At 49.6% G+C, this 22322-nt stretch overlaps 1 protein-coding gene across 7 annotated transcripts in view; it reads right to left on the bottom strand.

Annotated features, from left to right (window-relative positions):
* The window catches only part of macrod2 (mono-ADP ribosylhydrolase 2), a 284197-nt gene that overhangs the window by 70345 nt on the left and 191530 nt on the right, over positions 1-22322 (bottom strand). For all 7 annotated transcript variants that reach the window (XM_057048325.1, XM_057048329.1, XM_057048326.1 and 4 more), the window contains one exon: positions 8875-8905. In XM_057048325.1, the coding sequence (XP_056904305.1) occupies positions 8875-8905 (31 nt within the window). The remainder of the gene's footprint in view (positions 1-8874; positions 8906-22322) is intronic.

Raw genomic sequence — 22322 nt, 5'->3', positions numbered from 1 at the left:
CAGATCTCATCACTTCCACAAGTCTATATATGGATAAAAAACCAAAAAAACAATGTGCAATAAAAATGATACAGATATAAGCCTGGATCAACAAAATATGTGCTTGGCTGCCCCTGAAAATAAAGACAAAAAGTCTATTCATGATTATTATACGACATAATACACATATACAGCATAGAGAAATATGGAAATGTGTCAAATGTTTTCTTTTAAAACATCCACACAGCATCATTTTAAAATAGATTAAACGGCGACAAACATGGCTTTTATGCCTGGAATGATGCAACTGTCGTGTGTATTTTTGGGGCATTTTGGTGGGGAAAAAAGGAAAGTAAAAGAATCAGATCACGCAGAAAGAGCGACACTTTTAGGATGCTTCAGAGCGTTCCGCAGGGGGGGCCTGGACGCAGCTAACCAGCATAAACTAAAGTCTTTATTTTTAGGGCTGATCTCTCGGAAACGGAGAATCTCAGCTGTTCCAAAACATCGGGAGCCTAAAAGAAAAGCAGGAAGAGCAACAAAGACAAAACAACGGGTGCAGCCCTGAACGGCACATCTCAGGTTCTGTAACAAGACATTCCTCTGGATAACCCCCCCCCACCTCCATCAGGGACAACAGGCTGAGGCAGCGACTGTCGTTCTGTAACGAGAGAGGTCGAGACCTCAATTTCAACCCATATCAAGTGATACAAGGGTCCCACCACATGTGCAACCTCCTGTTTATTGCACAGGTCACGTTCTTTTCTCCTACTCGCTGCTGCGACCACTATAAACTTCTGTGACCTATAAAACAGGCTTACAACAGCTGCAGCGACCTCCGGCCTTTAAGATCGGTCGGAAAGAGAAGTGAAAAGCTCCCGAGTTCTCATCTGTTCAACTATTGTGTAAATCTCTGAAATCAACCCCGCAGGTGGCCAGCACACACCCCACGAGGGAGTATTGACCCCGTCGCCAGCCCCGCCCCACACAGACCCCCGCCCCACACAGACCGCCGCCCCACACATCGCGGCGCTGCTCGCCCCATTTCCTTCTCATCCTCAGAGGAGCGGGATGTGGTACAGTCGAGCCCACCTTGAGCCCCTGGTCAGGTGCTACACGGCCGGAACAGAGGTGATCTACATAGTGGCCACGGCTGACAGCACAGGAGGCCATCTCACATCTGCCCTTCAACATCTGCCCCGGGGCTGTGCCATCGTGACCCGGCCCACCGCGTCGCATCACGCGCCCGCCTCCTCGACGCGTACCCTTTCCGGCGCCTCGCCTGCTGCCGTTTCCTTTTTTAAGAACTGTTTCCACACTTGGGTGCCGTTGTACCGGTACACCAGCTCTCACATCAGGCTGCAAATGCAAAACAGATGCGCCGAAGACAAGAAAGCTGAGAGAAATAGATCCCCCGAGATAAGAGCAGCTGTTCGGGAAGAGTGCACACAACAGGAAACGTGTCAGAAATTCAGCAGATGATATTTACAACTAATTCAGGAAACTATATTCTAGGAGAAATAAAGGCTTCTGTGTGGAGAGTTTAGCGAGTCGTCCTTTTAAAGCACCTTGTTCCTTATCTGTTCCCAACATGATAGATGATAGCAAATTACTGGGAGTCACTCAGCTGCCCGTCTGAAAGGAAGAGCGCTACTGCAGTCCTCTCCGTCAACATCAAAAGGAGACTCGGATGAGCCCCGCATGACTTTAAGGGAGATAAATACAGCTCTAATCTGGCCCTGATCAGAATAATAGGAGAGGGTGGCCATCCAGCTCACAGCGCCGCCTTTGGAAAAGCTCAATTAATCTGAGAGTTTGAGTCCGTCCATGAATCACAGCGGTTCTGAAGGGAGCCTGAGCGCGTTGGAACCAGAGAGGACGGCTGGCGTCAACTGATGTCGGAGAGACGGACGTGTGCATAATAACGGGCGGTGCATCTGGGGCCGGTCTGCCAGAAGAGCTCTGCGCGGCGGCGGCGTTGACGAGGCGAGGTCAACAGCAGCGCTTCGGAGGGCGCCGCGAGAACTCCTTCGCACCGTCAGTTGCTTTAACCTCCCCTCAACCCTGCGCTCCTCACCTCAGCGTTCACCGGCAGACACGCCAGGCACGTTTAGGCTGAAAATCAGATGCAATTAACTGCTCGTCACTGGCGCCGCCTCGTCCTGGACCCGGCAACAGAGCTGAAACCCACTAAAGCAGGGAAAATAGAGAGCTGTTGGATTTAAGGTGCCCATAAAGTGAAACATTTCAGCGTTTTATTTTTACTCGGGTGCTGAACGCCTCCTCTCTTTTGCTCCATTTGCGGCGTGGAAGCTTCCCTGAAAGCTCATCTGTCAGGCAGTGGCGAGCTGGCACCAGACGCGGTCGTGGTGGGCCCTCCAGGGCCCCTGCACCGCTCGGCTCGGCTCGGCTCTCCCTAAACTGGGAATATGGCTGCCTCGCAGACATTTGTCTTCGTGCGGAGCGCCGATGAAGACTCAGGTGGTGTTTCCGCTCAGAGCTCCTCCACTTCATCACCAGGCGGAGCGGCACGCAGAGGGGAAGCTACGGTACATTCCCGGTGAACGCCGCGGCGCAGCTAGCTTACGCAAGGGTTGCTCGACGCGCACGGTCGTGCTGACATGTCACGTTGTCCGCAGCGGTAGGGGGACGGGTCGCCGACTTCGGGGAAACGCAGGCTTGTAAAACATGTGGTTTCTGTGCTTTCATTATGGATCCGAGGCGCCCTGATCCCAGACAGATGTCAGGTCAGCGCCACCTTAGGAATTATGCACATTAGTCCTGTGAGCTTCAGCAGGTTGGACACGGCGCATCTCTGAAAGAAGCAGCCAGATCAGGCGTTGTGATCCACCTCTTCTGGGACAGAGGTGGATCACATTTATGCTTTTCTGTAAAATAACATTAAAAAAGCCAAATGCTGGCGTCTTATCTTGAAACATACACATATTCCTTTAGCACTGCCTCGCTTCACAGCCAAATATTGCATTTTAATGTTGGAATGAAATGTTGATGCTCAGAAATTGGACTTGAATACGTGAGAAGGTGAAACAGGAGGAGGGAGCAGGTCGATGTCCTGGCCTCGAACAGCAGCAAACACCTTCTCCTGTAGTAACTAATGTTTATTACCTGATAAACTGAATATGGGCGTCAAAGCTTACTGGCAACACTACAGTGTAAAACCAGCTTTTAACGGAATAATTAGGATATTTATACACCAATATATATGAGACAGATATGTGGGGCAGAATTCATCTGGAATTGATAAACCAAATGGCCATTAATGCCATTTTAACCCCGGGGTAAAATCACGGTGGCATTTATCACTTTTTTCACCCTAACGATGGTGGCAGCAATGTTCAGATTTGTTTGGTTTCAAAATACCACTAAAAGTCAGGAAGGAGAAATCTGTATTTACCCTTTAATGCAGCACACTTGCTCAACTCGACTCTTTACAGGGTGATAAAGGTGGATTCATGTACTCCGTCTGTACAGCAGGTTTTATATGGAAGCCTCTGCAACAGAGTGAGTATTTACACTGTGGCACCGGGTGTTTGTACAGCTCTGCGTCTGGACTCCATCATCGCACAGTTTCTGCTTCATAATAGCATCAGTGAGTTGAGTGTCTCATTGTATCACAAGTAAAGTGTGAAGCCGGTCTTCTGACAGAGGGGAGTGCGTGAGGATGGCCATCGATGTGTTTAGAAAAGTTCCATATCCAGAGTAAAAAGGACAGTGATGGCCCAGCAGCATTAGTCAGATCCACGTCTTGACTCTTGTTATTCATGCTGGGGAGGGTTCACATTGAAGCCGCACACAGCCTGAGGCAGCTTTAGCCAAAACTCAATCACTGCTAGTGCAAAATGATGCTATGCATGGGTAATCTGCTCCAGAGGGGTAAAAACCAACATTTGTCAGAGTCTTTACAAATAAACACAGGGTCATATTTTACAAGTGATACACTGTCCAGCTTTTGATAACGACAAATACGGAGGTCCTTCCGCTAAATACTTAGGCTAGCATACCAGATTGGTTGGTAGAGAAGGTAAATGATAGAGAGGTCAGACTGAGGACAGCTGTGCTTTCTCCCTATCTGGTGGACGTGGTGGAGGAGCTGGTGCTGCTGGAGCAACAAGCAGAGGTGGGGCAACAAATGCGGAGGACAAACGAGCACCTCCAGGAAAAGATCCGGGTTTCAAATGACCAGATGATGACCTCCGCTGGGAAGATCACATTAAAGCTAACTTTACCAGTTGTCGCCGGGCTTAAATATTATATCCCGAAGAGTGTAGCATAGTCCAAAGTCTATTGCTCCACCATGTTTCTCAAATGCCTGCATCTATTGTCCTCTGGGTGGGGACCTTCAACATTTGCCTTATCACCCATGGAAATGGAAGAGCAAGGCCGGTGTTGACCACAACGCACGCTGCGAGACTCAGGAGAAATGCTGCGGTTCCTTCCGAGTGCACCCTCTGTTACCCACTGATACAGCACACTCCTCCTATGTACCTTGAAATTCCCAACCCCGCTGGTCTAAGCTCCCTGCGGTAAACCCTGGGCTTTAGAAAGAAACGGGGGCCTTGCTCAGGACATCTTCAGCAAGCCAGCAGCAAGCCATCACTGTTGAGAGATAAGGTGCCATAATGTCTCCGACCTTCCTAATCCCAGACGGGGATGAAGAGAGTCAGAAGTATGGCTCTGGGGGGAAAAAATCTTAACTGTGTGACACCTTTGATCTAGACAGTGGTGCAGAATGGCAGGATGGACATTCCAGTCGAGTTTGGGTGGATTACACTCCCATATCTCCCACAGCCACCAGTCAGGGCTAAAACGCCTCTGTCAACAATCCCCAGATCAGCCAGAGGTGAACAGTAAACAAGGCGATATCTGTCCAAAGAAGTTTCAGAGGGGAGAAAATTGTGCGATGGCATCTGTCAGGTTAGCGTTACACTTTAGCGTTCACGTCCTTGTCGTAACGGGGAGCCGCTAAAATTGATCTCCATGGGTGCCTCCTAAACTCCACAGGGCTGTTAGGGAGTTCTTGTCCATGCTTGGGTGAGACCTACACAAGGCTAACGGCTACATGACGAATATGGCTTTGGATGAGCGGAGAGTTGTGGAAGAGGGACAGAAATGGGCATTAAAATAAAGAGGGAGGAAAAGAGATAGTGGGACACAAAAAGGGAACATGACCTCTCTGAGTTTGGGTAGTTGGAGTCTTGACACTGATCTTGTGAGACATTGAGAGGTGTCTTCTCCTTGGAAGGAATAATCAATTTAAGCTCCGCTTGCACGGCTGTGATTGATGCACAAAGAGGAGCAGCACTTAATAACCTCCATCATGCTGGGCGACCTCGTGCCTCGCAGTGGGCACCAGTTTGTTTATGGGTGGTACCTCCGACACGCTATCCGTGCAGGAATTCTGTTGAGGCTAATGGGCCGGACTGAGGGATTGGACTGTCAGCGCGGTACGGGCACTCATTTTTCTTACCAAGTGTCTGAGGTACCCCCTGTGAACCTCCTGCTACACCCAACCTCCCAGTTCTGCCATCATCTGTCAATGGTGACTGAGTCTCCTGGAATATGGAGGCGTGAAAGAGAGTGTCAATTAGCATTAGCTTTCCTGACAAATCGCTTTTTTCTCAACACAAAGACCTTGGACAACTAGCTCCCGATTTCTCTCTGTCACAATGTTGGTGGCAGCGGATTCGCCGTTGCACCACATTCCATGTGTGGAAAATGGGGCAAGCGCAGTGCAAGTGTGGCGCCAGCAGGTGCGTGACCGCGCGCGCGCGCCCGCATGCGTGCGAGTAGATGTTTATATCTATGATTATTCCTCAGACAGGAAAGGGGATTGTGCCTTTCACAATAAAAAGCCCTTTAGTTTATATTGCTGAAATGAAACTTGACCTTAAAGGCTAAATCAAATGTACAGAAATGTCAGAAAGCCTGAAAAGAAAACTTCTTTCAGAACATAGCGGTACTCAGGGGAGCACTGGAGCGAGTGTGAGAGAAAGGCAGCGCAGCCTCGCCCTATATTGAACTCCTTTCATTGTCCCTCCTCCATTCGCCCTCTGCTGTGTGAAGATCTATGGTCTTAATCAGCTGCACTGTTCTGGGGAGACTTTCTGATGTGGAGCACTAAGCTGTTTATTCAGAGCAGAGAATTCCCTCCCCCTCCTGACGCGACGGGCTGGTGAGCGACCGCTGCCACGTGCTCGAGGACGCTCGAGGACGCTACATTTGACCAGCGAGATCGGCTGAATTATCATCACACACTGTAAAAAGTTACATTTGACCAGCGAGATCGGCTGAATTATCATCACACACTGTAAAAAGTTACATGTGGCCAGAGTTGCAGACAGTGATGGAGCCACTATCGCGATACTTGATGTTGTTATTGTTGTCGAAGTGATCAAGCCTTTAATTACAGCCTTGTAGGAAATGTGTCCATAGACGGAGACCAGACTGAGAAGGCGAGAGGAAGTGATGAAGAGGAGGAAAGTCCAAATGGCAGAACTGATGACTGGAAAATGTTGACTTTCTCGAGAGAGAGTTCCACCGTGCACCCACCGCAATTAGTGATTTACACGCATAAAGACTCTCTTTAGTGCACACTGGGCTTCATTAGCAGGCTGCAGCAACAAAAAAGGACTTTCCAACATTTCCCGTGTAACTACCACTGTTAATATATTTCTTTCATTTCACTGATTGAATCTCAACTATGTCCTTAAATTACAATCATTAAAGCAGACCAGAACAGCTGCTCGGGTTTTAATAAAGCAAAAACAGCTCTTTCATTTCTTTCTGCTTAAAAATAGAAAAAAAAATGTAATTTAGTGTTTCATCATTTTAAGTTGCTCATTTTTTGACACTTCACTGATCTGATTACAGGTTTGTCAGGTTGTATGATAGGTGATTAGCATTTTATTACGCCACAACGCACAGACGTTAATGTGGGGAAGCGTCTGATAGATGGGCTGCACTCACCGAACGACGACATCTGGCAGCATTTGTTGCCACAAAACCTGCAAATGTGCACAAATTCCACTCAAGCGACCGGGGACAGGACTTCAGCTCTGACCCAGGCCTATCGGACATGTGGTCGAGACCCTGCCGGCGTACGTCAAAGCCACACGGTTCGGCGCCGCTGATATTTGCAAATGAAAATCTAATGAAACACAAAGACGGCCGACGGTTGACGCGTTTAAAACACAGTTGCCTCTAAAGTTAAACAGCCCGGCACAAAGCCGTAATTAGCGGCGCTACGCTAAACCGCGCTACGCTCAGCCGGCGCTACGCTCAGCCGGCGCTACGCTAAACTGGCGCTACGCTAAACTGGCGCTACGCTCAGCCGGCGCTACGCTCAGCCGGCGCTACGCTAAACTGGCGCTACGCTCAGCCGGCGCTACGCTCAGGCGGCGCTACGCTAAACCGGCGCTACGCTCAGGCGGCGCTACGCTCAGCCGGCGCTGCGCTACGCTCAGCCGCGGCGCCCGTGGTGGAGAACGGAAACCAGGCGGCGCTTCAGCAAGTCTGCAGGCGAGAAAAGTTCCCAACAACTCTCCTCCCCAAAACTAGAACCTGATGGGGTGAAAACTAAGAGTGCATAAATAATAATATTAATAATAAATAACAGGACGTGTATTGATATTATTGTGGGGACCTGTGATCCGTCCCGACCCCACAGGGACCGTCACAGATTACCCATGATGCCCGGCACCAAGGTCTGCCTGGACATCCCAGATGTTCCCAACGGCGGCGCAGCTACGAGCTAACGGATGACCCAACAAACGCTTCAGCGACCCGGAACCTGTTTCAGGTCCCGAAACGACCTCAAGAGTCCGATACTGAAATATCCTGACGGCTCTTCTTATAGCATCTAAATAAAATGTGTTGCTAAAATCAATCATCACTTTGCTCTTGTGTTCTGGTTTATGGGATGCAGATGACATCATCATCCTCTCTGAAGCAAAGCCCGGAGCTTTTCTGTTTCCTGTGATGTTAGAGATGTAAACCCATAAAGGTTTTAATGAGGGGCCGTGCGCGGGTTACGGGTTCACTCTGGTGTTTAAGGAGCCGCTGTTGAATTTCTTTTCCATTGGACCCTGAGGCGCCGTCACCGATGCAAACGTATATGGGAAGATTTTGTGGGACGGTCTCTTGCACCGTTGGGAGCGCCGCTTCTAAACCGCGACTCGTATTTTTGACCGTTTTATGATCGTAAAAACTGATCAACACATTTAATGACTCTCACGAGGCTTCAGCCTGGATATTAAATTTATATGATTCGATGTAAAGCCGCCAGGGTCGGCCTTTATTTAATGCATATAAATAATGTACAGAAGCATCTTCAGAGGGACCGAACCGACCCTTTTGATAGTGTCAATAGAAGGAAACCTCCCTTTAACAGGAAGAAACCTTGAGCAGGACCATTCTGGCCCGGTCCGGTCCGGTGTTTTCGAGTGTGATTCAGGGTCACAGCCTTCATCATCGACTCCGCTCACGGAGTTTTTAAAGCGTTCCAGCAGGAAAGACTGAATCCGAGAGGCTCGCGCCTCCAGAAAACCCTCGGAACAAAACAAAGGAAGAGACAAAAGCCACCAGCAACAAAGGAACGCGCACGAGTGCACGAACATCTGACACAGAAAACATTTCCGGAGTGGAGATTAATATCCTGTTTGTGCCATAAATCATGGAAGAAATCAGAGCCCATTCCAGAGTGGGAGAAGCCACAACTAATGGATGCAACTAACCAAACACCTGCTGATCTGCAGCCCGGCTCCCTCCGGAGCCCCGGGACCCACCGGAGCTCTTCGTGTGTGTGTTTGGGCCGATTGGAAACAACATTAAAACAGGTAATGGTGATTATGGACAGGGAATGGCGGTTATTCTTACCGTAGATGCCGGTGGATATACACGGGAAGGCCTGCGGGACACAGAGAGAATCCAGGTGAGACAGAACACCAAGATACAGGAATTATGGGGTTTTTCTCCACAACTAGCAGAAACTCCACACACACACACACACACACACACACTGATCAATAGAGGGATGAATAAATCCTCAAGCGCCACAGACTCAACACAACCCCGGAGGAAACGTGCGCATATTTATGGGCGCGTTTCCAAAAGGATTATAAAAAGTACCGGAACCACCTTGTAACAGTTGTGGCTCTGCAGCAAACATATTACTCAATTCTGGCTTCACAGCTGAAAATAGTTCCATTATTCTTTAAGCAAGTCTGTATGATGCATAGGGCTCGCCGCACACCTCCCCATCCCATATTCATCTTTTTAAGGAATATTAATAAACAGTAAAGCGAAAGGATTTTTTCTTGGTTTTTTTTTTTTAAAGGTCCCATTTGTCCTAAAAGCAGCTGAATATGTGCTTTATTTCCTGCATTTATCAAAACACGCGGCCGCAACATTAATACAATAACGAGAAGAAAAAAGGAAAGAGGGAGGCATTTCCACCAGCAGCTCACGAGTGGCTGCATATAGAACGCTAAAGAGATTCATCAAAGAATGCTACTTTTACATCACCCCCCCCCCCCCCCCCCCCCCCCGCGCCGCTAACGCTAACGCTACCGTTTGTTCTGCTCGGCTGTTAAAGAGCACTTCTTTCTAGCGTTTAAGACACTCAAGAGAGAAATTAAAAGCTCCAAACTGGGAAAAGAAACAAACAGGTTTCAGATGCTTCTGCAGGGGCGTCTGCCCCCCCCCCCCCCCCCGCCCCCCCCCCCCCCCCCCCCCCCGTGCCTCGGCTTGCAATGGTCCGTGTGTCCTTGCTTTAAGGGAAGAGGAATGACTCTGTTTCTGTTTTCTTATTTACCAGTTTTCAGGTTCCGCTTGTCAAGGTGAATCGCTCTTCCGCGGGGCGATTTGAATCTTTTAGCGAGGCGCTGACCTTTGCAGACATCTGCGTCTGACACAAACCGCCGATGATGAAGCGCGGGGAAGAGACGCCATTTTTACTGCTGCGTCAAAGCCACGTCCAAGGTGAGGACGCCATGAACAACAGAAAAGCTGCATAATGAGGGAAACTTTGATTTTTTTAAGGCACCGTTTCACAAATAAAGATTTGAGTCGAGACGCTCGGGCAGCACGTCGACACCAGCCAAGTCCAAAGTCTTGATAAACGAGCTAAAATGGACGAAACAGGACGAGAGACAAATCCACCCTGAGGCCACTCATAGCAAAAAGGCAACATATTAAGAACATACAGGCCCCTTCGGTCCACACTGTCCTGTCAACTAAAAAAATGGACGAAACAGGACGGAGAACAATCACCCTGAGGCCACTCATAGCAAAAAGGCACATATTAAGAACATACAGGCCCCTTCGGTCCACACTGTCCTGTCAAAGACAGTTGGGTCCCTCTTATGTCCTCTCCTCCTGTCCTCTCCTCCTGTCCTCTCTTCTGTCCTCTCCTCCTGTCCTCTCTTCCTGTCCTCTCTTCTTTCCTCTCTTCCTGTCCTCTCTTCCTGTCCTCTCCTCCTGTCCTCTCCTCCTGTCCTCTTTTCTGTCCTATCCTCCTGTCCTCTCTTCCTGTCCTCTCTTCCTGTCTCTCTTCCTGTCCTCTCTCTTCCTGTCCTCTTCCTGTCCTCTCCTCCGTCCTCTCTCCTGTCCCTCGTTTCTGTCCTCCCTCCTCCCTCCTCTTCCTGTCCTCTCCTCCTCTCTCCTGTCCTCTCTTCCTGTCCTCTCCTCCTGCCTCTCTTCCTGTCCCTGTCCTCAACATCCTCCTGTCCTCTCCTCCTACCTCTCTTCCTTCCTAACCAATTCTCCTGTCCTCTCCTCCTCTCCTCTCCTCCTGTCCTCTCCTCCTGTCCTCTCTTCCTGTCCTCTCTTCCTGTCCTCCCCCTCCTCCTTCGTTTTCCTTCCTCTCCTCCTGTCCTCTCTTCCTCTCCTCTCTTCCTGTCCTTCTCCTCGTCCTCATCTCTGTCCTCTCTTCTTTCCTCTCTTCCTGTCCTCAATCCTCCTGCCTATCTCCTCTCCTCTCCTTCTTTCCTCAATGTCCTTCCTCTTCTTCCTGTCCTCTCCTCCTGTCCTCTCTTCCTTTCCTCTCTTCCTGTCCTCCCTCCTGTCCTCTCTTCCTCTCCTCTCTTCCTGTCCTCTTCCTCTCCTCTCTTCCTTTCCTCTCATTATCCTCTTTCCTCTCTCCTCGCCTCTCGTTCTGTCCTCTCCTCTTGTCCTCTCTTCCTGTTCCTGTGATCCTCCTTTCCTCTCTTCTCTCCTTCTCTGTCCTTCCTCTCTCTCAATACTTCCTACTCTTCTTTCCTCTCTCCTCCTCTCCTCTTCTTCTTTCCTCAATCTTCCTGTCCTCATCAATTCCTTTCCTCAAGGGAATCCATCCTTTCCTCTCTATTTTGTCTCTCTCCTCTCTTCTGTCCTCTCCTCCTGTCCTCGTCTTCCTTTCCTCTCCTCCTGTCCTCTCTTCCTGTCCGCTCTTCCTGTCCTCTCTGTCCTGTCCTCTCTTCCGTCCTGATACTTCCTCCTGTCCCCTCTCTTCCTCTCCTCTCTTCCTGTCCTCTCCTCCTGTCCTCTCTTCCTGTCCTCCTCCTCCTGGTCCTCTCTTTCCTCTCTCTCATTCCTGTCCTCTCTTCATGTCCTCTTCTTCCTGTCCTCTTCCTCCTTGTCTCTCATCTTCCGTCTCTCTTCTCTCTCCTGTCCTCTCCTCCTTATCTCCTCTCCTCCTCTCCTGTCCTCCCTCTACCTCCTCCTTCCTGTCCTCTCTTCCTGTCCTCTCCTCTCTTCCTGTCCTCCTCCTCTCTCCTCCTTCTCTCTCTCTTCCTCTCCTCTCCTCCTTTCCTCGTCCTCTCCTCTCTTCCTGTCCTTCATTTTCCTGTCCTCCTCCTTCCTGTCCTCTCCTCTCTTCCTGTCCTCTCCTCCCTCTTCCTGTCCTCTCTCCTGTCCTGTCCTCTCCTCCTGTCCTCTCTTCCTGTCCTCTCTCCTCCTGTCCTCTCCTCCTGTCCTCTCTTCCTGTCCTCTCTTCCTGTCCTCTCCTCCTCTCCCTCCTCTCTCCTTTCCTCTCTTCCTGTCTCTCCTCCTGTCCTCTCCTCCTCTCCTCTCTTCCTGTCCTCATCCTCCTGTCCTCTCCTCCTGTCCTCTCTCTGCTGAATGTCAAAGTCTTTAACTTTTCTGCTGTGCTGCTGATTAACACTTGTGTGGACAAAGACAGGCTACCAGCATAATCAATTCAAATCTCCTCTCTTATAAGTTTTCGGGCTAATCCATTAAAGCGTATTGATCTTTGCGGCGCGTCGCGTAGCCACTTAAGGCGACGCCGTTAAAACCTGCGCGTGCAGACGCCGCTTTCAAATTTGTTACTGCAAAAAGTGAAAAGGAGCATTTTAAATTAAAGCTGCAGAGCTTTACCAGAGCGGCGCCCATAAATCAGCGGCGCAGCTCAGAGGGCTGAATTATTCTGCGCACCAATATCAACTGTTATTGATTACCTGTAATAGTCTGTAAGATGTCCCTTTCAGAGAGGACGGCTCATTTTCAGTGTCCTCCAACAGTGACGCAGCCCAGAACGTGGCGATAACAAGGCCAAGACGCTCACGCGGCGGCGGCGTGTTAGCAACATGGACGGAGTTAGGACCAATCATTTCTGCTTTAGGTTGTTATTGATGTGGCTCATTAGGTCAGAGTCCGCCGGGTCCTCGGGACCCTGGGGTGAGGCTGGGGGCCCCCGTGTTGGCTCGTTGCTGATCTCTTCTTCGGGAATATTCAGAAAGTGGTCACCGGGGAGATGATGCTGTTGCCGGGGCCCCTCCCTGATCTATCACGTGACTTTAAAGTGGAGCACCTCTCTCTACCTCTGTGAACCTCGGTGAGCATTAATAACACCTGAGTGGCAATCATCGGCAGAGAGGCGATTAATCATGAGATTAAACTGCAATTAATTAGGATTTTTATGACAACATAAGCATAGCTTTTATCCCATTAAGTACGATACTCATCTGCATACTGTAACATTTTACAGTTTCCTTTTCAAAAGGCGCAGCTCCCATTCAGAGCAGCAGGGCACGGGGGGGGGGGGGGGGGGTCAAGACGTGCACGCGTGCGGCAGGACCCACCCACCCTGCTGACAACTGTCGCCCCTCTCTTCCTGTCCTCTCTTCCTGGCTGCCTGCGCCGCCGTCTGGGCCCGGCGAGGTCCCGGCGAGGGTCCGATCCTGCCCGGGGAGAGCGTCGTGTCGGCTGGCTGAGTAAATAGTGCCGGACCCAGGGCGCCGTCCCGGCAGCCTGGAGCCGAGTGGCCTGTTTGCAGATGGAAGCGACGCCCCTAAATCACCACGGCGACCCGAGGCCTTGTGCAAATGTGTAATAATTCAGCGGCGCGGCCGCGGCGTGGGCGTGCACCACGCCATCAAGAGCGCGAGACCATTTGTTGCCTGCTGTGGTTCTTGAAGCAGGTCGGGTCTGCCTGTCAGAACCAGCGGGCTGCTGCAGGGGGAGAACACGCCGTGGTTACAGATCAGCATATTCAAATGCGGCACTTTAACACCCGTTTATTCTGCATAAGACCAGCGTCCACATTTTAATGTTGCCACTGATTGTTGGAGTGTCATCATGCTAAATGGAGGATGGAGGAATGCATAGGTAGAGAGTCCTAGAGCCTAATGGCCCGAGTCCTGCCATCCATTTTTATATCCCTGTGTCCATTAAGGACTCACTGGGTATGTTTACATGCAGGGAGGATCTTTCTCGCCACAATGCTGCGGGAAAAGGACAAACTGTTAACGTGCACCGGCTCTACCCAGGATCTGACTGTATGTTCTCATGAATAAACCAAAAAAACAACTGTCCTCTGCCTCTGAAGTAATAACAAAGCCCAGTCAGCAGTAAAGAACGAACATATGCCCGCACCCAGTAGCGCCGCTCCGCGAGCAGCGCTAGGTAGCACCGGATACGCGCAGGAGAGGAGCCAGGCGACTGAAACTGTAAATAGTGGCTCACCGCGCTGGTTTTGTTGACACCAACACGACTCCGCCACGCTGTGCGAATAAAAGTCTGCAGCAGCAACGCAAATGAGCAGTGACAGCATTGTTTAGCTGCTCGGTACCTCCGATTCCTGCGTCTAAAAGCTGGCGCTGGCTCGTCTGATGGTTCCCTGGTTCATTTTAAACCAAGATTAGATAAACACGCCTCATTAGAACATTAGAACAATAGAAACTGGATTCCAATTAAAAGCTTTGTCACACATGTGTCATAAAAGCATTTTTGGCTTAACTGATGATTTCTGTATTTTCTACTGGATGCTTTTAGGTCATAAAAGCTGTTTTTGTCTCACATTGTAATGGTGAGGTGCCACAGACTGGTCCAAAGGACGGATCCAGGAAGCGTCCGCTGGCCCACGAAGCGGCTCTAGCCTCCATCATTCCAGGGCCCTTCAGCACCAACAGGTCTCAGGGGGTTAGAACCAAAGCTCCAGAACAGACATTATTTCCCAAAACCTGCTGCCGACTGTCCACCTCTGATTTACTACCGGCCTGCTCAAACGCCTTTTGCAATCTTCCTTCTCTTCCTATGCAGAAGAGAATAAACAGCAGTGCGCCTCCTGATAAGCCGCTTTCGGGGTTACCAACCTGTCTGGCATTTGCAGAATTACCCAATATGACTGTAAGCCATACATTTATAGAAAGTTTGAGGTTTCACTTTATAACTTTATAATGCACAAACTTTCACAGGATTTTTAGAGGAGCAGAGGGCAGGAAGAGAAAGCAAAATGTCCCTTTTAATTATTGATACCCTCCTGATTTCTCAACAGAAGTCTGCTGGTGACACTAATTCCCTCTGCGTTAAAGAGGGAGCATTTACATCAGCGACACACACACACACACACACCCCAAATGGTATTACTCTGAAGTGAGGAGGCACGCGCCCAGATGTCTGCTCATATTTATGCATGAGCAATCGTGCTCCGTATCAGCTGAAGTCGTATCACTCATCACAAGAGAGGCAAAAACAAAAGAGAGACGTGCACAGTGCTGAGGCAAACCCGGGGACCTCTGTGCAACCTCCGCCAGATTGACAGAATTAAAATGAGTAGCTTAGCAAAATGTCAGGCGAAGTCAATACCAAAAAATGTATTTGTGCTTCTTCTCGAAAAATGGCGCTACAGCTGTGAGCACAGGCGATGGAGTTTGGGCCTGAATTAATTGAATTAAACAGGAATTCGCAGCATTCTGCAGCCCCAGATTATCAGAAATGACTCGTGTGATATTATTTCTGACCCCAGCCATTCATCACCATGTTTCTTCATTTGTTTACTTCAATTCGCCTCAATCGACGTGATTGGAAGTGTCTTGTTTGTCAAAAAGGGCTGGGATGTATAAACTGCAGGCTGTATTTTGATTAAATCCACAGAGGAAACAACAAAAAAAAAAAGTATCAGCAGAATGAGCGAGCAAAGTGTTGAATATTTGAACCTTTGCGCACAGAAAACAGCCTCCGATGTGCCTGAGGGCTCCAGAAGCTCACGATTATTCCAATGAGTGCTTAAGAAATGTAGATTATGGTATGTTGCCTGAAATGCCAGGTGGGCATAAAGAAAATGATCAAAGTGCGGAACGGGAGGATTCTGTTTGGATCTTTCAAACTACATTTTCAAGTTCGCAGACCTCTGAAGTGTCGGCGGTAAAATGCAGGCCAAGACATTAATCCCTGAAACCAGGACGGCGTGGGTTCTGAACCCCCCCCCACCGCGTTAACCTGCCATCATTAGCATGCGGAGTGAGACGCTGCATTTATCGGTAAATCTGAAACGTGCTTGAATCACTGATTCTCAAACATCTGATGTAAAGCCGTGGCTTTAAAACGTCTGTTACTTCACATCTGTGAGACCCAACTGATCTAAATGGAAAATAAAGCGCCATGTGATGGACAATTTTATTAATTCCTTCGCATAAATCTACTTCAGCAGCCTTTTTAGTCACAGAAATGAATAAAAAAGGTGGCTTCTCATCATAGGCAGACTATGGTAGCCTTCCATCATAAAGTCACTAATTAAACATTATTTCCCTTTAAGGCGTCCTTCAACATTTCAAAAGTCCACTATCAAAGAGGCTTTAAAGTTATAAAAAAAAACCTGCTCTGAATTGGGAGGGGACAGAACAGCGTACTTATGAAGACAAGTGACTTGCTGCACGGCTGGTGCCTTTGTTGCAGCACCAGCGTGACACCCAAATCAGCGCCGACACGTCTCGCATGCTAATGGCGTCCGGGGGACAAGCTGAAAAGTGGCGATCTCGCCTCCACTCGGGCTGGATTCAGTCAGCGACGGCGGGCTGGCGTCCGTCGCTAAACCTGATCTGACGTGAGCAGATGGAGGAGTTTGCAGCAGTGCAGGTGAAAAGAGGGATGCGTTTTACACCAGCACCTGAGGCCAGCTCACACGCCCGGACTGGTGCTGCTGCTAACACTGGATACATCTGAGGACATGTGCTGTAGCTCCACCGTTTCCATAGTAACCACGGAACCAAACGGCACCGTTATTGTCAATCTTAAGTTAGAAATTGTATAGAATAATTCAGAAACACATCTGAGGGAATATAATGGAGTAGATATCTTCAGAAGTTCAGCGTTAGCGTAACCTGTCATGGCCTTTGGGACCATCTGATCAGCTTTGGAAGGCAGCCAGAGATGCTCCCTGACGATATTCAAGAGCGATAATTGCATCTTCAATCCACACGCAACAACTGTGGGGGTGGAAATATGTAAACAGGGTGGCAGTAATAGCTGAAGACTGGGGGGAGGAGGAGGAGGAGGAGGAGGAGGAGGAGGAGGAGGAGGAAGAGGAGGAAGAGGAGGAAGAGTCCACAGAACGCAACTTCATCTTGGAAGCATAGTTCCACAATAAAACCTTTAGGAGAGCCAACCTCGTTATCTCTCTCGTTATCATCAGTATGTATATATCAAACACAATGACAAACACGCTTGTATCGCAGCTCCAATTAGCAACGTAAATATTGGCTTTATTCTTTGTACTGTGGTGCAGAACACCGACGACAGCAACCACCACGTCCCCCCGATTCCCTCATTTGCTTTAAGTTTTTGCACACAATTACCACAAGACTGGAAGCCTGAGACGGCGCGAGCCGAGAGTTTAATGGGACTAATGGAGTCTTTGTTAATGGAGGCTCACGGTGCTCTGCGTCTGCCTCCATCGCGTTCGGTTCTGCAACACCGAGGATATCTTGTCCCATTTGTGAACCCCCGCCATGCGATTCTGCCAGGGAATAAAAGGAGGCTGCAGCATGTTTGTGAACCAGATGAGATGAATGAGCGTGAGGAGAAAATGGTGCAGCTGCTCTATACACACTGGGACCCATGGAAATGTGGAGGATTCGTCGTATTTCGGGATGGAGGCCAGCGCCCTGCTGCCGCCAACGGCTGATCTGCCCCTGCATTCAGGACAGCGCGGCGTGAATCACGACTGGCGATTGATTAGCATAGTTGCTCTCTAATTCGTGTGATTTATTCCGAGTCGGTTTCATCTCTAACTCGGAGGCAGTTACACGCAACACCGACGCTTTGATTCAGAGTGTGAAACCCTGTTTGTATGTTGTCTGCTAGTGGCTGGGCAGGCCAGCCACTAGCAGCTCATGCTAGCCCCCCCCCAACATACAGCCATAAATCTGAGGTTGCCCAAAGGTAAGAGCAGCCGGGACTAATTAACAGAAGCAGGCTGAGAGGTCAGGGCCCACATCATATTAGGCTGAGAAAACATTAGTATGTTTTATTTATAGTACAGTAAATGCTGGCTCGCTCGCAGCCTCCCAGGACTGAAGATTAAAGCCTGCAGAATGAATCCACTATAGAAACAGCCGAGTAAGACGTCAGTAGAGATGACAGGCTGCCCACTGCCTGAGGGGCCTCTCTACAGAGCTCAATTTAGGTAAAGTCTAGCGTTTTCAAAGAATTTTGAGACCGGTGCAAGGACACAGTGAGTGCAGAGGTCAGCTGTCCTCCGAGGGGACCTGGGGGTCGGGACCAGGGGGTCAGGACCTGGGGGTCGGGACCTGGGGGTCAGGACCTGGGGGTCAGGACCTGGGGGTCGGGACCTGGGGGTCGGGACCTCACACCTTGAGCTCTGATGACGGTGTCTCAGGTAGGGGAGGACGAGGGCCAGGCGGGAGGTGGGGCACGCCGGCTTCCTTTTGTGTTCGGTCAATTCTCAAAGTGGTGGAACCTGCAGGCTTTTTTAATATGTAAAATCCTAAAATCTTGAGAGAGAAATCAAAGGCGAGAGCGAGCAGACAACAGCGTAATGGCCTCGCTTAAAAGGAAACAGGCAATTTATCGAGATGAGCTCAAACTGCATGCTATTAGTCATGCTGTCGCCTCCGCTCCATATTAGTTTTATTGTCTCATGGGCGAAGGCAACTTCACCTACATGCATTTATCGCACTCGTGGCAGATCTAATGATATTCACACCTACGGCAGAAAATAAAAGGCTCTAGTTTCTTTTTATACGCGAAGCCTCACAAACTCCCAGAATGCTAATGCACATTAGCTTTATGCTTCCTTCTTTGACGCCTTGATTGTTCAAAGCATGAGAACAGCTGTCTCAAAAATCCGAGACAACTTTTAGGAGCATTTTATTTGAAGCTTTCCCTCTAAGTCTCACAGCCACGACTAAGATAAAAACTAAATGTACTATTGCGAATTTAGGCACGTCCGTGCAGGATGGATGGTCGGGACTGTTTGCTGGGTAAAACACGCTAAACTGCAGCCTGAGACTCAGGATGAAACAGACATCGTGGTGACCAACGAAGGAGGTGATGTTTTCATTTTCAAACACTCCCTCAGTCACCTCACATGCACCTGAACTTCCCGGCCTCAAAGTGATACGCCTGCCCTGTCACGTCTGGGGAACGTCAGCTATCCATGGCGGCTAGAGGATACGGGGGATCACCAGCCGGCTGAGTCATGTCAGGAGTTTCACCCCAGGGCTTGACGCCATCTTCAAAAAGTCCTGCAAGTTCTACACCTCAGCGCAGGACGGGAATCTAAAGCAGGACGCTGCCGAGGCGGCGTTTTGAAACAATGTGCGGTTTGTGGATTCATGGAGTCTTAAAGCCTTCTGAAGGATTGTCTGTGGAAAGTTTACACTGTGAAATCCCAGAGGGGATTTTTTTCCCTCCACGAGTGTCTGGGCCTAATCAGAATCTCCCCTCAGACACTCGCTGGAAGCTGGATGAGGCTGGTTGTACAAAGGAAGCAGAATCATTAATACGCTCCCACGCATTTGTCGTGCAGAGGGTGCACAAAGATGAGAGGGTGAGAGGGTCTGATTGTGCGAGGCTGCGGCCGCCATTAAGATGTTTAATAGACTATGTTGCCTGCAGGACACGACAGCCCTGAAGCTGTGAAGGAAGCTGCGCTGCCATCCTGACCCGGTCTGGACCAAAACACGTCTGTGTCCAACCAGGCAGAGCCACAAATCCACCGACTCCACCGGACAGAAACACTCCTCAGAGGGTCTCAGAGGCGAGAAGTGCCGCTCATAAAAGCGACGCAGCTGAATACTGCCTACGATAAAAAGGTTACCTCCGGTCTGTAGCCGCTCCCAACAGCCGGGAGACCCGGCCGATGCAGCCAGGAGCTCCGTGCTTTAACGTGGCTTTACGGGACGTCGGCCTGAGCACAGGTGCATCGCAAAATGAGGAGAGATGGCGAGGGGACGCAAAACAATATTGGAAATGAAAGCCGGTGGTCATGACACTCGAGGTCACCGAGACTCCGGCGCTACGGTCTGGACAAAACGGGAGCAGGTGGCGCAGAGAAAACAGGAAGTTGACCACCGGGCGGCTTTAATGAATCCTCAGCGAGTGGGTCTCATTCGGACAGAGTCCAGGTTCTAGTGTTCTAGTCTCAGAGCGAACGCAAACCGCCGGCGCTCCTGGTCAGAGGGCGACATGTTGCTGCAGCTTGATTTGAAATAGGAGGCGAACTTTTCCACATATGGCCAGAGGATAATACGGCTCATTACAGTTCTCTAAATGAGGAGTTAATCATGAATATTGATAAAGCATTAATTAGTTACTAAAACTGGAAAACCAATTTCTCTCTACCAAATACATCACGTGCTGAAGAGCAAATGGGATTCGTGTGCAAACACGACTCCGTCAGCCAGGAAACGCAGTTTCTGACAGGAAAATGTGTCGCATCCCTCTGTAACGTGCAGACGAAACAGGAGCAGATTCAGCTGAGGAGCTGATGGTGCCCATAAATTTGTTTTCTTAAATGATCATCGCGTAGGTCGGCAGTTTGTCCAAGCGAGCTTCGAGCCACACGCCTCCGGCTCATTAGGAGAGCCCTTGATGGACTCAGGTGGCCCGCTAACAACCCCTCCCGAGAAGAATCAGGAACCTTGACTATGCTAAATGGATGCGCTGTCTAAATGGCTTCTCCCCGGCTTCCCAACACCTCTTCACCGCGTCACTCGTACTGAACAGCAATGAGCTGAAAAATAACCGGAGAGGTTTGTGGATAGAAATATAAAGACGACAGCGTTTGGGAAGCGGAGCTTAAAAAGTCTGTTTTCGAGGGTTTGAGGCTATTTGGACAGTTTGATGTCAGCCGGGTTCCAGCTCCACTCCAACACAAAGGCAGCTAAACGGTCTCCGATGTGCTGAAACATCATCTGCATCTGTGGGTGTTTTTCTACAACCGCATCACAAATCCGATGAGATATCGATGCGAGTGGAGGAGGTCATCGCAGGCCGCACAGAAATCTATCAGGGAGAAGAGCGCAGAAGACGATTTTCACAAAAAGAATACATTTAGAAGATGGACAGCATCTTCCATCAGCTTCCACCCAGAGAAGACAACAAAGCTGGCTGATCACAGAAGCAACGTGGCAGAGAAAAGCCCCGGCAGGCAAACGGCACCAGGTCAAAGGTCACCATAAAAAGGCACAGAGGGCAGAGGGTTTATTTGGGCGAAACGTGTGTCTGAATTACGGAAGAGAGGTCAGAGGGACAACATACAACTGAATCACTGCTGTTCATTAGCATTCCCCCCCAAATGGAAGAGTCCTCAGATTTAGATTTACAGGCTCCTGACGGTTGGAGCATCTTTCATAAGAGACGACTTCGACATTTACTGTATTAACTTTACTGGTCGAGAAATGTTTAATCTGCTAAATTAGCCCAGAGTGACAGAGCAGGGTGACGTCAGGCCTACGTCATGATGATTTAATACTAACACGTCGTATAATTTTAATTAACTGGGAATGAGAGGGGGGGGGGTGGGACAAAGTCAAGGGTAGGCTCCACGTTTGAATCAACATCCCATATTCTTCTGCAAAGAAGACTGAAGTGCCCGCGGTGCTGGTGGTTTATATCTCGCGTGCAACAGGACATTGAAATACAGGTTGAATTTGGGGCAAAGCTCATTTTTAAATGTCTCCGACCTCGGCACAAACCTGACATCATAAATTGTGAAGTTTTGGCCACAATAGAGCAGCCGGGAGACGGGATAAATCCTCAGCTGGGCCGTGCAGACAGCTCGTACCTGCTGCACCTGCTGCGCCACTGATACAGCTAATATATTTCCACCATAAAGCCGTGCACGGTGCTGCGGCGCGGCCCGATTTGCTGAGGAGGCGTAAACGGAGCCAGTTTAAAAATGGTGAGTCAGTGCGCTCCGGCCGGGCCCAGCGCCTCAGACCTTGTTAGCTGTGACCTTGGGAGGTAATAATGGAGCTGAGGTGGGTGTGTGCACGGGGGTAATGGCATCGTGATTAAAGAATTATGAAGATGGGCGTCAACACTGGCAGGTCTGCTGGTGCACGTGCTCGTTACCTGCGTGTGTGGCGAGGCTGCTCAGGAACCCCCCCCCCCCAGAAACACGGCCAACGGGGGAATCATCTCCGACCAAAGCTGTTCACGCTCTGCTGTCCTCATAAATACTGGATTTCTCATTAAGGTGCGGTCAACGTGCCGTTCTGTCTTAACGCCACATTTGGCGGTCTTGAAAACAAACAATGCAGGCTGGAGATGCGGCGTGCGCCAGCCGGGCAGCCGGGGAACATGAATATTCATTCCCGACTTTACACACGTCACAGATGTAGAAAAGATCTGGCTGTGCACTAGTGAACCGTGGGAACAAAGAAGACAAACATTCCCTGGGCGCTCAATAGCTGTCAGCGTGCCGCCTTACGCATTCCCTTTGATAAAACACACAGGAAATGGAACTATTATGAAAATGGGGAAAAGTTGTGTTCAGAATGTTTTAAAACGTCTGAAAGTTCGGAACAGGCTTGTGAACAAGCTGGAGACAGTTTCACTGTGTTTTGCTGTGACTGCTGGCCATATTATGTTAGCTAGTC

This window comes from Takifugu flavidus, chromosome 11 (assembly GCF_003711565.1).
Source record: "Takifugu flavidus isolate HTHZ2018 chromosome 11, ASM371156v2, whole genome shotgun sequence".
Classification (NCBI taxonomy): Eukaryota; Metazoa; Chordata; class Actinopteri; order Tetraodontiformes; family Tetraodontidae; genus Takifugu; species Takifugu flavidus.
Note: the sequence above shows the minus strand (reverse complement) of the source record. Positions and strands in the feature narration are given on the sequence as shown.